Genomic DNA, 17086 nt, shown 5'->3' with positions numbered 1-17086 from the left:
ATTCCTGACATGTTAGCCTAGCCAATATTTTTTGTCCATTTTACTTACCCTTCTGAGTTAATGTTTTTGATGGTTTTACAGTATTAATTTATTCCATGGATATTTGTTGGATGCTTACTATTAATAGCCATTTACTACACTAGGAGCTAGAAATACATCCTTGAGTTGGGCATTTAGCACATAACTGCCAGTGAAATAGTGTTACACAAACGAAGATACAGGGTAGGTTAAGCTTGTTTCTTAGGATATAACTATTGTATATAGAACATTTGAATCGTAGTTCCCAAAAGCGAAATACTTGAATTAATGCTTTCCAAAGGGGAAGTGAAGGTGGATATATTCATTCAGTATGGCAAAGCTGTGAACTGTGGACACATATTAGGGTTATAACTTTATCCAGGATACATAACAAAGTGGGTTTTACTGTATTGGGATGTGTGTATCAGCTACTTTCTGAAGTATCATGATCCAGCATGTCACTTGCTGTCTGTGTAGCAGCTCAAAGCTATGTCTCTTTCTTAAACTTAATTTAGCTAATCTAGAAGCAGTAGTTCCAGAAAGATAGATCAAGATTAGAAATAACTGAATTACCTGATAACTGTGACTATGGATACACAAAGTAAATGCAAAGATGACAGGTAAGGGCTGAATTGCTCTTCTGACTTTTGATTTTCTTCGCCTTAGTGAGTTCCTCTGAGTATGTACGTGGGGTTGTGGCTTTTTTAGCTGAGTTTCCTTTCTGCCCTAACTACTAACACTTCTTGGTTCCGTCAGAAGTGGCACACCTTCACTTGTTGGTATCACCATGTGTAAATATTGTTATCTTCACCATTCTCTCAGGAAAGCTCAGAGACGTTAAAACTTAAAAGTGCAAAATATTCCCACCACGAGCAGCAACAGTAATTGCATGGTATTTTGGCTGCTAACGTAATTGGTCTCAAAAGTTAAGTTTGAGTCATAATGACCTTTTTTAAAATTAATGACCTTTTCTTGCAGATAGCCCCAGCAAAATTTAGAGTTCTCTTTCCTAGAAAATGAAATTCTTAGAGCAGACCAGCCTTTCTGTATGTTTGTTTCACAAAGCACCAATGTAGAAAGATGTGACATACCCAGCTGCCTACCTCACCACCCCCAAAAAGTTAAGGAAGTTGATTCTGGGGTCAAATAATTTAAGTAAGTTAGGGAATTTCTGTATACTATATCCCTTTGGAGAATCACAGTGCATGCTAGCATATTATAGTCTCTGAGAAGTCCTGCTCTAGAGAAATCTGCTTAATGTTTTAAAATGTAACCTATCCAATCTCACTTGGCCACACTTTTTTCTTTAATATATCGCCTAACAATAATCCCAAGGTTGACTCTTCTGCCTTTGTTCTGGTTACTTTCTATCACGATCCAGCTATTAGTAGCTAACACTCTGGAGACAGATTTAACAGTTACAGGCAACTAGAAGCTATCTTGTCAGCCATCCTATAAGAGCTCTAAGAAAAGCTCTTTAAGACACTTTTATGAAACACTGACGTTGTTTAGAATAACTACTAATTTTAGTGTGTAGCCAATCTTAGGAAAGCATGAGTTCATTAGTCAAGCAGCCTTTGCTCCTCTGTGTAAGTACTTTCTTTGCTCAGGCTAGAACCTGAAATGGGTGGCTACTATGGAATGAGTAGAAACAGGTGAGCTTCTGATGACTGGGCTGTGGCCTGGACTGCATCTGACCCAGGATGTGGTGGCCTGGGTGACCAGTGCGCCTGCTGATGCATCACTCCATGTTGCCTGTGGCTTGTGCTTGCCCGTGATAGGACTTGGGAATGGCTTGTGCTGCCATTTTGTTGTGAAGGATCATGTTATGCAGTTCCCCTTACAAGTTATATATTTATGTGCTTTCTACAGTGATGGAGAGGGGAGAAAAAGGACCTCGTCTACCTGCAGCAATGAGTCCCTGAACGTTGGAGGAACCCCTGTCACTCCTCGCCGAATTTCCTGGCGGCAGCGCATCTTCCTTAGGGTTGCCTCTCCCATGAACAAATCTCCCTCGGCCATGCAGCAGCAGGGTTCGTGTGATACTTACTACAGTTACCCCTTACTAGCATTGTAAATTAGGGAATGGAATGTGATGCTTTGTGTACACAGAGATTTAAGTGATTACAGTAGAGAAACAACTTCCCTTTTTATATCCGATATAGTGGTTAAAGTGTCAGATATCATTAGAACCTATTAGACATTCAGCAAATCATGTTGAATGGATGGATGAATGGATGAATGAATGAATTTTCAAAACGTGTTTTGGGGCCTGCTTCATAATGCATAGGGAACTAGCATAGTGATAGAAAAGAAGTCATAGATTTTTTTATTATTAGAAAAGCAACATTCTTTTACAAGAGTCACACATAAAACAAAGTAACATAGAAATATTTAACAGTAGAAAAGTGGATGCAGATACACCAGGCAAACATCAATCAAAAGAGAGTAGTGGCAGCTCTCTTTGCATATCAGACCTATAAGAAATTAAAGCAAAATACCCAAAAGCGCAAAGTAAATGTAACAGTAAACAAAAAGATTTAACAATGGTGAGAACACTCATAATTATATAGCTTGGAGAGCTAGAAAATAACACTAAGCAAAATTTGAGGGAGAAATAAATAAATAACTCTCATGGGAGATTTTAACATATTCCTCTCTGAAAATTAAATATAGAGAAATTAAACATGGATAATATTTGAGAAACACAGTTAAACAAGCTTGATCTGATATTTGTATAGAACTTTGCCACCTATAGAGAAAGTTCATTCATTTTCAACACACATGGAGCAGTCGTAAAAAATATTTATGTACTTGGCTATAAAGATTTTTAAATGAATTCCAGATAATCGTGTTATTTATACTATATTCTCTGATCACCCTGCAAAAAGAAGGAAGGAAGGGAGGAAAGGAGGGAGGGAGGGAGGAAGGGAGAAAGAATTAGAGGACAACTGAAAAATTTCATGTTTGGAGGCTGAAAACTGTATTCCTAGAAACTAGAAGGAAGAAAATATGATCAGAGCCCTACAAATCAAAACTGAGTGGTATTTAAAGGGCAGTTCTAAAACCAAGAAAGCCAAAATTCAAATGTACTAAGTATTCAATCCATACAGTAAGATTTTTTTTAAAAAATTATTTATTAAGGAAGTAAATAATAAGGGTAAGGGCCGAGGTCAATTAATAAAGAAAAAAAAAAGGAAAAAACATTTCTAGAGATAAAAGTAACTCTGTCTGGGGTGGTCAAAGAAAGCTTTACACAAAAGTTATGTATTTATTTAAACTCATTGCTGGGAGAAGCATCTTTCAGAAAAAGGGACGAGAAAGGCTCTAGAGTCATTGTGGGTCAGGGAGTCATGAGAAATTCAGCATCATGAGAGCAGAGGTTGGCAGATGGAGACAAGAAGTTGGAAAGGTTACTTGAGGTCAAAGTCTGAAGCGGTCTACATGCTATTCCCGGGAGTTTGGACTTTGTTCTATGGAATATATGCATCCATTGAAATGTTTTAAGACACAAAATCATGATTGTTAATAGGAAAATAATTGGCAACCGTGAAAAAGATGGTCTAGAATGGAGGGAGAGAATGAGCTCCGGAAATTGGGTTATAGTGTTGCAGGAATGAGCAGTGCTGAGCTGAGCCATGACCAGAGTCACTCAGCTGCTTTTCTCTTGACAGATTCTGATGGTAGGTATAGACCTTAGGAGGTCACTAATGCTTACTGACGTACTCTTTTTGTTTTGCACAGAGAATATGCCCAGAAGAATTGCAGAAGTGTTGAACTCTGGGGGAAACCCAGGTCATTTTAGAGCACCTATCTTATAGGTCATTTTATGCAGAAAGGAGAAGTGGTGAAATTACATATACTTTCGTTTGACTAGGAGAGGGAAATCTGGAAGGGGAATTCAGTCTAGCGAATTTACTTAAATCATTAGTTCCAGAAACTGACAGTTACTGGGAGAGCAGCTTTGTGAACAACTTTAAAAGTGGAATATAGGAGGAGAGAGCGTCAAGTCCAGAGAGAACTTCTGTAGTCTGGGCTACGACTTAGGAATGCCTCTCACTGTTTTCTTCTCTGCAGATGGACTGGACACGAGTGAGCTGCTGCCACTGTCCCCTCTTGCCCCACCCATGGAGGAGGAACCGCTGCTTATATTCGTGTCTGGTGACGATGACCCAGAAAAGGCTGAAGAAGGAAAAAAGTCGGAGGAACTGAGGAGTTTGTGGAGAAAAGCTATACACCAACAAATCCTGTTGCTTCGAATGGAAAAAGAAAACCAGAAGCTTGAAGGTTAGCCATTCAAACAGGGCTATGATATCATATGATATGATACTATAATCTAAAGGTGTCGTTTGTTAATGCTATTGCCCCTGCTTCACACACACACTCAAACTCATTCTCGGACTGTATACACACTTTTACCAGAATATCTACTGATTAAAATTGTTTAGTTCTATTTCGTGAGGTGGTTATGACATGGGAAGCTGACCAGCTTAAGAAATTTGCATTTTTGTTTAGCAGATTTAAAACATCAGACATCCTTTGAGTATATTTGGGCGCTAGAATAATAGAAGGTAATAGAATGTATATAACGAAGTCAATGTGTTTAATATGACTGAAAGTTTAATATCATCATGTATTACTTTAAAAAAAACCTTAAATATGTAAAAGCAAATTCTCTTCTTTTCGAGTATGATTTTCAAATTTCAGGCTAATTGTATTCGTAATATGATAAATATGCCTATTTCAAATAAATTATATTGTATCCATTCCAACTAATTACCTATTATCAAATCAAAGTTTCTATGTTTTGTTACTGTTTTTTTTTTTTTTTTTTTTTTTTTTGCGGTATGCGGGCCTCTCACTGCCGTGGCCTCCCCCGCTGCGGATTGTTACTGTTTTTTAAATTTTCTATTTAAAAAATCATATTGAGGGCTTCCCTGGTGGCGCAGTGGTTGAGAGTCCGCCTGCCGATGCAGGGGACATGGGTTCGTGCCCCGGTCTGGGAAGATCCCACATGCTGTGGAGCGGCTGGGCCTGTGAGCCATGGCCCCTGAGCCTGTGTGTCCAGAGCCTGTGCTCCGCAACGGGAGAGGCCACAACAGTGAGAGGCCCGCGTACCGCAAAAAAAAAAAAAAAATCATATTGAAATCATTAATTTATAAATGGATAATTTATAACAGCTATTGTGCTATTTGTAGTGCTTTATTGCTAAGTTTATGCATACCAAATGCTTTAGAATGTGTTTTCCAGACTTTAAAATAATAATGTTATTTACGCCAGTGCTGATAGAATCATAGACAGGGAGATGTTCAGATGGTACCAAAATCTGAAAAATTTATTAATGCCATTTCTTGGGCAAATCATTAACATAAAAGGGCCTTGTTTTTCACATTTATGAAATGAAAGATTTAGCTTAAGTGGGCCTTTGACTTTTAAGATTATTGGAAAATGTATAATCTAGATTTTTCTCTGACTTGCTTTTATTATGCTGTCTTCCAAAAAAAGCCTTTTTTTAGTACAGGCAGATATTCACACTTCTGTGTTCATCATCTGACTTAAGATTCCTTTTACTATACCTATTGCTCAATTAAGTTGTTAATATTTTTTTAGTTTGCTAGGGCACAGCTATATTCTTCTGCTTTTTTTTTTTTTTGTGGTACGCGGGCCTCTCACCGTTGTGGCCTCTCCCGTTGCGGAGCACAGGCTCTGGACGCGCAGGCTCAGCAGCCATGGCTCACGGGCCCAGCCGCTCCGCGGCATGTGGGATCTTCCTGGACCGAGGCACGAACCTGCGTCCCCTGCATCAGCAGGCAGACTCTCAACCACTGCACCACCAGGGAAGTCCAACAGCTATATTTTTATATATATTATTGCTATGTTCTTAGCAGAATGAAAAAGTACATACGATTTTTAAACATCCTTAGGAAATAAATCTTCTTTTCTTTCAAGTTAAAAATGCAATTAATTGTTATTAACATAGCCTTTAAAAGTTTGATGTGATCAATGGTATGCCTACTCAAGCTTCCATAGATTTTGAAAGGAATTGAATTTATGTTTTTTATAGTTGATTATATCTTGAACTAATGCATAAACAGAAAAAGAGGTTGAAAAAAGATGGTTATGACTCCCTTAAAACATTTAAAGCATGAAATTGTATTTCATTAACAGTTGGGAATATGTACAGTAGAATATTATATTAAATATTAATGGATAATTTTAGAATCAGACTATTTGAACTGGAGATTAGAGATTATTTAGCTCCATTCTTCATTCTGCAGCTGAGTTAGTCACTGGCTTAGGGAGGCTAAGGAAATTAACCTAAGGTCAAACAGTGGTGTACTTGCATAACAAGTATTAAAACTCCAGTTTATTTATCATGGTTCTTGGGCTTTTTCCCAGTATGCCATAGTATTTCTCAACTATATGTGTTAATATAAGGAAATGGATAATACAAATGACTCTGTGTATTCTGTGTTTTATATACGACTATATAAATTGACAGAATAAGAGAGGAGGTGACATTTAGTATATATGATCAGAAACCTCTGTTGGTTCTATATTTACTTCTGTACTTAAATAACAAAGACAAAAAATACCTTAACCCGTTAAAAATTTATCTAATGGATAAGCATTTCTTCAAGGTTCTTTGCTCTTGCCTAGTTAACCAGGGCAAATATTAACTGCTCTTACTCAGCACTTTATCCTCAGGGCCTGTGACTGGCACATAGCAGATGATTATTATTATTTTAAATGAATAATGATCTAGAGAAGGTTGGAGAAAAAAAAATCTGAGGAAATTTTGTTCTTTGTCCATTGTGGAAAAACATCATTAATAAAGTTATATTTAGGATTATATTTAGAATGATATTTGTTATTAACTTTAAAAAAATTACTTGATGATCATAGAGAAATATAAAGCAAATATCGAGAAGCAAAGCTAGACTGTTAGAAAGCCATCTAGTGGTATCTAGGAGGAATTTTTTGTAGTGCGATTTATCTTTTGATTATATCTGGAATTTTAAGTAGACATTTTTACTGGCCTGTTGGAATAGCAGTCTATTGTAAGATATTTTAATTCTTTTGAAATGGCTTCAAACACTAAGTAAAGAGTAATACTCATTCTGCTATTGTTTTTGTGCTGTCGAGGACTTTGGATGCATGACAAAGATTTGTGTTGCAGCAGGTAAGGTGGTTGAGCCCTGGAGCTTGAATGGATGCAGATTACTCTGAGAGGCTCCTGTTCAATGTGGTCCTAATGAAAAAGAAGAAATACACTCACATGTTTTTTTCTCCCTTCTCCTCTTTTGGAATCGATTCTTCAAGATAAAGACCAAGTACAGATAGTGGTTTGTTTTATAAGCATTTCTTTTAATGAACTCTGGGCTTAGATTTTAGACCATCAAATGAGAGAAAATTCTGTATTATTTTGAAAAATGAAAGTAGTGTTAGCTTCAGAAAAATGAATTTTCCTCTTAAAGGTTATTAAAAATGGACCCAGGAATATATAACCTACTGTTGTTAAGGGCAGTATTGGTAACTCTGGAAATAGTTATAAAAATGTATCATGTTATCATGGTCAGATATTTCTCAAATCAAGGTTAGCATGAGGCATTGTTTGCTCATATGTCATATATAAAATATTAACATTTTAATGGTGTTTAAAATGATGCAAGCTGTCACTTCTGTGGTTATCTATTACATTTGTCAAAAAATTGATATTTCAAACATGGTTTGTTTTTTATGCTTAGAAGACTTATCATCTGTAACATACCGAGTAAAACCTCCTTAGGAAGTTATTCCTCGTTTTTTTTTTTGTTTGTTTTTTTTTTTTACATGAAATGACTCAAAATTTAAGAAACCTTTCATGTATCCTCAGTTTTTTTTTTTAAGTTTTCTTTTTGAGAAAATGTTATTTGGTATGGTTTTACAAATGCAATGAAATATTACAAATACTGTGTTTTAAAAGCATATAGGTCTTATGTAAATTCTGTCTTCCTTAGCAAGCAGAGATGAACTCCAGTCCAGAAAAATTAAATTGGATTATGAAGAAGTTGGAGTATGTCAGAAGGAGGTCTTAATAACCTGGGATAAGAAGTTGTTAAACTGCAGAACTAAAATCAGATGTGATATGGAAGATATTCATACTTCTCTTAAAGAAGGTATCCTGGATCATCTCAATCAATCTTTTTTCTTTTTTGAAAAGCTTCAGAGATTTGTTTGATTCGTGCAGCCTAGGCATAATTTTCTCTTCGTGCTTTGCCTATAAAAAAAGGAGAGGACTTTGTTTCTGTCTGTAGTTGGTGACTGTATTGGTAAGCACATGGTACTATTGGAGATATTCTGTCCCTGAGGAGATAGCAGGCACCTTTTCTACACAGTTTCTTGCCTCTTCACCAGCTGTTTCAAGTCAGTGTTGTTGTTTGCCAAGGAAAGATCACATGCATTAGTACAAATCTTTGATCATATCTGTAAAAATATCTCAGGCTTTTAAACTTGACTCATTTCTGTCATTTGCTCAGAAGTGTTTATTTATAAATATATGTGTATATTCATGTACATGTATGTGTTTGTACAGATATATATTATTAGCAATCAGTTTTCCTACCATCTATTCTTTTATTTATTTTAGAAAAACGCTTTTATTTAGCCTTTTATTGCATTTCTGCTCTGTCATATAAAATGACTGATATTTAAACATCTTAAATTTAAAAGTAAAACTAATATGTCAATTGCTGAGATGCAATTTCTGTGACTCAGATTAACGGTATTAAAATGAGAATCTCTATGACCTGCATAAATAAAGATCCCAAAGTGCCCAAAATAACCTGATCATGAATCTTGTTTTAAAAGACTATGGTAATGTGAAACTGCTGCCCAATTAAGTTTAAATTAAAATTAATTTTGTAAGATGCTACACTTACAAACCTGATACATGTTCTTTTTTCCTTGAAGATATGGAAATCCCAGAGATTTTCGCTGACTGCATTACTTGGGAGACAAAATAGTGGCTAATAGAATGTGTGTGAGATGTAGAGCATACTGTGCTTTGGTATGACTCAAAGATGTTTTAGGGGTGCTCATCTTCCCATTTCTTATAGAACAGAGTTTAAACTTCTTAGCACCATGCCCAAGGCCCTCCATGATCTCTCCTTCCTTCATCTTTCATCTCTTTTTTTTTTTTTTTTTTGCGGTATGCAGACCTCTCACCGTTGTGGCCTCTCCCGTTGCGGAGCACAGGCTCCGGACGCGCAGGCTCAGCGTCCATGGCTCACGGGCCCAGCCGCTCCGTGGCATGTAGGATCTTCCCGGACCGGGGCACGAACCCGTGTCCCCTGCATCGGCAGGCAGACACTCAACCACTGTGCCACCAGGAAAGCCCTCATCTCACTTTTTAACCTCCCCTGCCTTGTAGCCTGTGCTTCAGGGATGGTAACTACTTTGGGTCCCAGTTGGGCACAGGCTATTTCTTGCATGGATGCTGCAGCTCTCCCTACCCTCCCTCTTGCGCCCTCTCTACCTTCTCCCCATTTCCCATCTCCTTTCCTTTCCATCTTGTCTTCTTCTCCCTCCTCCTTTGTCCCCCTCTTTCTCTGTCCCTCTCAGGGCCTCCGTACATCCTTCTTCCTGAAGTGATTGCTGCCTGCACTCCCAGCCTGGAGAACCGTATTATCTCTCAGCTCTCAGTTCAAATACCATTTCCTCAGAGTGCCCCCCTCCCGCAGTAAATTAGTTTTGTCTTATTATTCTTTCTCATGATTCTTTCCCTTTAATTGTGCTTATCATAATTTATAACTTTGTATCTATGTGGATATCTGTTTCATGTTTTCTAACTCCACCCCCATACTCCTCGCACCTGAGAGAGCATCTTGCATAAGTTATTTATTGAATGAATGAATGAGACTAATTTTCCTGAGAATGGATTTATTCATCTCTCAGTGATGAGGTATCCTCAGTGCCATGCTCTATGCTCTGCTATATGTTAGATGCTCAATAAATATTTAATTAAAGTGAATTACTTTTTTGTAGAATTGTTACTGGATGGGTAACAAGACAGCCCTCTCCTGTTATCAGTGATTCATTTAATGGGCTAATGAAAGTTACCCTCTAAAAATGACTTTTTGCATGAGATCATTCATTCATTCAACAAATGTATAAGTAGAGAGGTATATTCTTGGACTTCATCATACAGAGATGAAAGTATGCTAACTATTCTCAGGGAGCTCACCATCTAAGTGAGGAAACTAGACAAACATACAGTATGGTGCTAACCGTAATCCAATATGGTAATGGTGCAGTCTGAGTCACATAGCATATGAAAGGGACTTCTTACTCCTAGAGATGTTAGGGAGAGTTTCTGCAGAAGAATGGTATTCAGGCTCAGCCTTAAAAGACAAATAGGGCTTCCCTGGTGGCGCAGTGGTTGAGAGTCCGCCTGCTGATGCAGGGGACGCGGGTTCTTGCCCCGGTCTGGGAAGATCCCACATGCCGCGGAGCGGCTGGGCCCATGAGCCATGGCCACTGAGCCTGCGCGTCTGGAGTGTGTGCTCCGCAACGGGAGAGGCCACAACAGTGAGAGGCCTGCGTACCGCAAAAAAAAAAAAAGACAAATAGAGGTACACTAGGCAATCAACTGGAGGAGCTTGGAATTTCATAAAGGCAACAGTAGGAACAAGAAACCGGAAGTGTGAAAATCACCATTATTATTGAATAGGCATTAAACCAGAATATGATTCATATCATAGACAATACTCTAAGAGATAGCCAAGAAATTTCACCCTTTACATAACCAAGTAGATAAAACCATTAAATACAAGTTCTCAAAATGAACAATAATTAGTCCTCAAGTAAGTGGACTTACCAGCACAATTGATCACACATAGTTCATCCTAGATTCACCTGGTAATTTGGATGACTATCTGTGTTAAATAATTGGCTTTATACAATAAAAAATAATCAGCTTCATCATGGCTACCCCTTTGAAGAACCAAGAAGATAAAAACATCCTACATTCTGGGTTATTTATACATTCTAATTTTCCCTACCTACTATGAGCCTGAATCCATAGAGAAAAAAAAGAGAATCAGGTTCCATAAGGGCACTGAAATATTTTAAATTATAGCCACTGTGCGTTTTTTCTTCCCATTAGGATGATGTTTCTATTATCTTCACTGTGTCCTTATTACCTGTACTGAAGCTGACATCTAGTGTGGCTCTAAATTCATTGCCACATCATAAGACATTTTATAAATAAATATTGTTATATAGTTTGAAATATTTGGAAGGGAAACATTTATTTTCAATAATAGGACCATAAGCTTCTTATGGTCCCACACTGAGTATAGCTAGATACTTAGTATATACACTTAGTGTGGCAGGGAATGGAAGGTGATGGAACTAAAAAAAGGTAGTTTGGAGGTATACCCTGTAGAGGGCCTTAGAATTCATGTTCGTGAGCCTGAGTTATGCCTTTTGGACAATAATACTTTCAGCTTCTGCAAACTGTGACATTGCATCCCAAAGAGATCTTTCTCTACCCAGCTGGAGTCTTTTTGGACTGAAAACAGTGAAATAAAGTTGCCTGCACTGTACAGAACTGAATTCTGTCCCTCCCAGTGCTGTACCTCATGTCCCTTGGCATAAAAAAACCCCATACTTTTAGCATACTTCGAATTGCTTGTTTTGGTTTTCAAGCAGACTGGAGCTAGTGTTTCATTATACGTGAATATAGCAATTATGCTAGCTATTTTCTTCTCAAAGGCTGAATGATGTTCTGGAGCACTGCCTGCATAGTGTACTTACCATTTTTATTATTTCATTTTCTTGTGGACCGTATAAGAATGCTACTTAATTCTCTTTTACAAAGTTACTTTTTTTTTTTTTTTTTTTTGAGGTACGCGGGCCTCTCACTGTTGTGGCCTCTCCCGTTGCGGAGCACAGGCTCCGGACGCGCAGGCTCAGCGTCCATGGCTCACGGGCCCAGCCGCTCCGTGGCTTGTGGGATCTTCCCGGACCGGGGCACGAACCCACGTCCCCTGCATCGGCAGGCGGACTTTCAACCACTGTGCCACCAGGGAAGCCCACAAAGTTACTTTTTAATGACAGCTATTTAGAAATCAGAGTATGAATATTAGCATTTATTACCAGCTTCAAGCCAAATAAAAGGTGAAAATAGGCAGTAATACATTTCAGTATTTCAGAATTTGGCCTCTGAAACTAGAGTTCTAAACTGCACTAGCTGTGAGAACTTGGGCAAGTTACTTAGCTTCTTTCTGCCTCAGCTTCGCCATCTGTAAAGTGTAGATAATAGTAATTACCTGCCTCATTAGGTTGTTTTCTGAGCACCTGTGAATAAATTAGGTGCAGTTTCTGTAATTACAATGCTCAGAAACTAACTGTTCTCAAATAAATGTTGTATTAGGTTCTCAGTCAGTGGTGGCCGCTGTTCTTGTTAATATTGCCGTTATTATCCTTGTTATTTGAGGGCTTTCTTTTGCAAGACACCAGCTACAGGATTAAACTTTTCAAAATATGCTTCCGTCACTTCTGTCACATTGTACTGCGTGATTATAGGGTGGAACGCAGGACAGGAGAGCTGCCTATTTTCAAGCATTACATAGTGAATCAACTGTGATTTAGCACCTTCATTCCAGTGTTCAAGACCTTGCTTTCTTATCTCTTTGACTGTAGGTGTTCCCAAAAGTCGACGAGGAGAAATCTGGCAGTTCCTAGCTCTGCAGTATCGTCTAAGACACAGATTGCCTAATAAGCAACAACCTCCTGACACATCCTATAAAGAGCTTTTAAAGCAGCTCACGGCTCAGCAGCATGCTATTCTCGTGGATTTAGGTACGTTTGCCATATTGATTATAATTTACAAAAGTAAATAATAGGTCCTTTTGTTGAGTTTTGGGGGGTTTTCTATTTGGTTTTGGTTTTGATAAAGACAATCTGTTGGTCCGCAGAGTTGCTGACTTTGTCCTTTCCTGAGGGCAAGTTGGCCTTATGTCTGGTTGAAGATACCCTAAATGGCTGAATATAAAGTGAAGTTTTCATCCTCAGACTTGCCCTCTGAAAAATCTTGTATTTGAATCATTGTAAAGGTCATATTATTGGGTGCCCTCAGTTCCTGTTTTTCGAACAACTGACTTTTGTTTGCGATAGATAATTATTAGCTTGGTCAACACTGGTCTTGAAATAGGTGAGAATAGGTTTAAAGGGGCACCAGAAAATTTAACAAAGGTCTACTAAGTATTCCTGGACATATTGCTGAAAACAAGCTTTTGAGTAAACCTTTAAGAATCAATGCAATATGTGGTTATGTTGTGGAAATCATGAATACATCCTTATAGAATGAAAGAAAACTTAGCTGTCCTAATGTTATGTGCATTTCCAGTCTCAGCATCATAAAGTCATCCTTTTAAAAGCTGAATTTCAAGTAACTTATGGAAAGTAAAAATGGTGTGATTTTAAAAAGTATATTGTCTCTAATTTTCCTCTAAATTAATATATTTTATTATTTAAAATATCTAACGTATTGGATTAAATATTGTACATTGACATTTGGATTACTTCATCTGTATTCCTAAAGGTGGATATATTTAAGGTGGCCAGATACATTATTTGAGCCCATTTGGGAAAACAAGGGATTACTTTTTATCCGGGCTCATCTTATTTTAGGATATATAATAATCACAGGCCAAAACAGACCTCTGCTCCTGTTAGATGACAAACAGCTTTTGTTGTGAAAAGGCCAACTCAGTTAGTAGTTTTTGAGCCCAATAGAATTGAAATGGAGAATTTTACAGAGGAACTGAAAACTTCAGTTTTTGTCCCGATTCTATCACTGAACAGTAGTTTTAGGCAAATTACTTTGCTTCTGAGTTTCAATCCTGTCTCTTAAATGAGCATAGTGAACTAAGCAATCCGTAGGGACCTCTGCAGATCTGTGGTTCTGTGACCGGAAATTGATAATGAGACTCGAAATTGGGATGTCGTATTTAGAGCTAGTCAAGATATCCTTAAAGAGAAGGAGATGATGAGATCACATTACTGGTCGGAAAAAAATGGAGCTAGAATTAATGTCACGGATGGACGGTGTATTTATAGTTTCCTGTAGCAAGCATTTTAAGTGAGAAAGTAAAATGATAATTTAAAAAATTGCTTATTTGACTTTGCTTGTAGCCATCTGTGTTTCCTCCGTGTGTTCTTGTTATATTCTCATATCTTCCCCTTATTTGCTCTGCAGAATTAATCTTATCAGTTCCTAGGTGAAAAATCACTTTTAAGCATATCTGGTGGAAAACACTTAAAAATCTGGCCTTCTTACAAGCTCTAAGTGACATGAGTAATCATTTCACAAGGAAGTTAACGTCCGCTTCATTTTCATGGCACAAGGAAAGTCCCGAAGCACTCTATACAGCTTTGGTGGTGAAGATGGGTTTGTTTCAGCGTTTAGTACCAACTTTTTAGAAAATCCGGGACTAACTTGCTTGCTGAAGTGTCTCTATGGTAATTTTGTACACAGAGGTGAATTTTAGAGGGGAATTTATTTAAAATCAGCTTGACCCTTCACTATCCTTGACCTTTTTGGATATACTGAAAAAAGAACAGAGGTCTACGTGGCTCATGGAAGTAGTTTAAGAAACAGAAAGCCAAAACTATTTGAAAAAAGAAGTATTTCCTGAATAATATGCTGAATGTAAAACAAAACAACCCTAGGAAGTCCCTCTAGTGTCATAATACAAGAAAAGCAGGAAGGAGTCTGCTACGGACCACTAAGATTTCTTTCTAAATCATGTGATACCTCCTGTAGAATTCTGATTTCAGTTAGCAGGTAGTTTTTATGTGAACTTAGAACTAGCCTTGATTTATAGTCAGAATAAGTTTTATATTCTATTCTCCTGGGATCTCTCCTGAATATGTCTTTGATTTGTTTGTGGAATTTTTTTCCTAAAAAGAAGCACTGGTTAGCATCAAATGTTTGCTCACCTGTTATATACATGGAGATGGGGTGATGGTCTGGCAGGTGGGACTTGGGACTGGCTAGAGGGAGAAAGACTCTTAGTTAGAGGGGTGCTCCGAGCAGCATTCAGTGGTTTGGAAAAGAGAGTTTATTTATTCCTGGAAATCACTGAATTGCAATTTCACTCTGGTCTCCAAAGCATCAGGACATCTCAAAAATATTTTTCTTTTCTTCTGCAGGGAGGACATTTCCTACTCATCCTTACTTTTCAGCACAGCTTGGGGCAGGGCAGCTGTCTCTCTTTAACCTCTTGAAAGCCTACTCATTGCTGGACAAAGAAGTGGGTTACTGTCAGGGGATCAGCTTTGTGGCTGGAGTCCTGCTTCTGCACATGAGTGAAGAGCAAGCCTTTGAAATGCTGAAATTCCTCATGTATGACCTGGGCTTTCGCAAGCAGTACCGACCTGACATGATGTCACTACAGGTGAGTGGCAGATCTTCACAAGGAATGTGTAACACTCTCCCCAGAAATCTTAGCGGGACCCCTCTTCTAAATTATGGTTAAGATTTAAAGAAATTTGGGCCCATTGTCTTGGAACTTGGATAAATGTAGAGGCACGTTTTAGTTCATGGTTTTAGTGTGGGATTTGCGATGTTGCTAAACCTCTAAGTGTATGACATCCATATGCAGAGTAACTTTTCCTTCGTTTCTGAAGTAAATAAATAAGCCATTCTAGTGTGTACTTAAGTCTCTGTTTCCTAAGTCTATGAGTTACCTGGAGAAAGTATCAAGTCAACTTTATTCACTTTTCCTTACCTTGTCAGTTGAAAAAAGTCATAGATATTTTGTTTGAAATCTGAAAGTATAATGTTTTATTCTTTGAGTGTATAAACGGCAGGTATCTATATCATGCTTCTTGCTGAACTTTCCGTGTCTTCCCTGCTTTATCTTAATGTCAGATAGGCCCTTATAGAGGAAAAAGTGTTCAGAGTCAGTACTTTTTCAGTCTGCTTTTCTTATCATGCTCTGAAGAAGCACCATTAAGGTTTTTCAGTTAAGTAGGGTATTCACTGCCATGGCTGTATTCAACCTATTTCAAACTCCCTGTTTACACATTTCTCCTCTCTAGTTTAAACTTCACTTTCCTTAACGTATTGTTTTCTAACAAAAAGTCTAAATTTTCTCTGTAGGTATGCTATCTTAAACAACCACTACCTTGCAATATAAAGCCTTTGGTCATAAAAATATAAAGGAAGGCTTTAAAGGGAAGAATGTCAGGGTTCTCCTCCTTTGAAATGAGATAGGCATGATGCCCAGTTAGTCCTAATGTTATGCTTTAGGTAGGAACTAAAATATTTTTAAAATGCTTTTAAAATATACTTTTTCCTGATTCCCAATGATCAGTTTTTACATTTAGTATTTCAGTCTTACCAATCCATGGACAAAACAGGACTTTGTTTTCACTTTATGAGTATTATAGTAAGTGGTATTTTCTTGAAAGGATGAGTGGAGAGGGACTGCTCCATTTTTCATTACTTCTTCAATATGAAAGTTTTGGCAGGGAAATAGGGCTTTGCTCTCAATGTTGGGTTTTAGCTGTGAGTTCATATGAAGGGTGTTCACCAGGATACAGAAGTCAAATACAGTGATTCCTAGTTGATAACTATGCATAGGTCTATAAACATTCCACAAGTGAAATAGTAATGACTGTGGAAGGCTTTATTTTTTACTTTATTTCTAAACAGTTTACTGTATCATATCAGGTAGGAAGCATTGGTGCCCTTGTAAGGAGTTCAATAGGTCTGATTTTCAAAAATAACAGTTTGCGATCTATCATTAAAATACTTTTCATTAAAGAATGAAAAGTATTTGTGAGTAGCTTGTGGTCTTGGTTCATAAATAAAAGGGTAGATACAGTTTTCACTTTAAAAATGCAATCATTTTTCAATTTAAAAATTCCTCATCCATTTGTCATCATAAAAATTCATATAAACTGGATTTATACATTGATTTAATATGACCCACAAATACCAAGAAATATCTTCTGTCTATAATTATGAAAATGAAGATGTTTAAGAATCTTTGGGGGCAGTGTTCTTTTTTTT

The 17086-nt window shown here is 37.5% G+C and overlaps 1 protein-coding gene across 3 annotated transcripts in view; it reads left to right on the top strand.

Annotated features, from left to right (window-relative positions):
* Window positions 1–17086, top strand: part of TBC1D4 (TBC1 domain family member 4) — a 222589-nt gene that overhangs the window by 189719 nt on the left and 15784 nt on the right. For all 3 annotated transcript variants that reach the window (XM_060079856.1, XM_060079857.1, XM_060079859.1), the window contains exons 11-15: window positions 1891–2051; window positions 4096–4305; window positions 8019–8177; window positions 12706–12864; window positions 15220–15464. In XM_060079856.1, the coding sequence (XP_059935839.1) occupies window positions 1891–2051; window positions 4096–4305; window positions 8019–8177; window positions 12706–12864; window positions 15220–15464 (934 nt within the window). The remainder of the gene's footprint in view (window positions 1–1890; window positions 2052–4095; window positions 4306–8018; window positions 8178–12705; window positions 12865–15219; window positions 15465–17086) is intronic.

This window comes from Mesoplodon densirostris, chromosome 17 (genome assembly GCF_025265405.1).
Source record: "Mesoplodon densirostris isolate mMesDen1 chromosome 17, mMesDen1 primary haplotype, whole genome shotgun sequence".
NCBI classification, from domain to species: Eukaryota; Metazoa; Chordata; class Mammalia; order Artiodactyla; family Ziphiidae; genus Mesoplodon; species Mesoplodon densirostris.
This window is presented reverse-complemented; position numbering and strand designations above follow the sequence as displayed.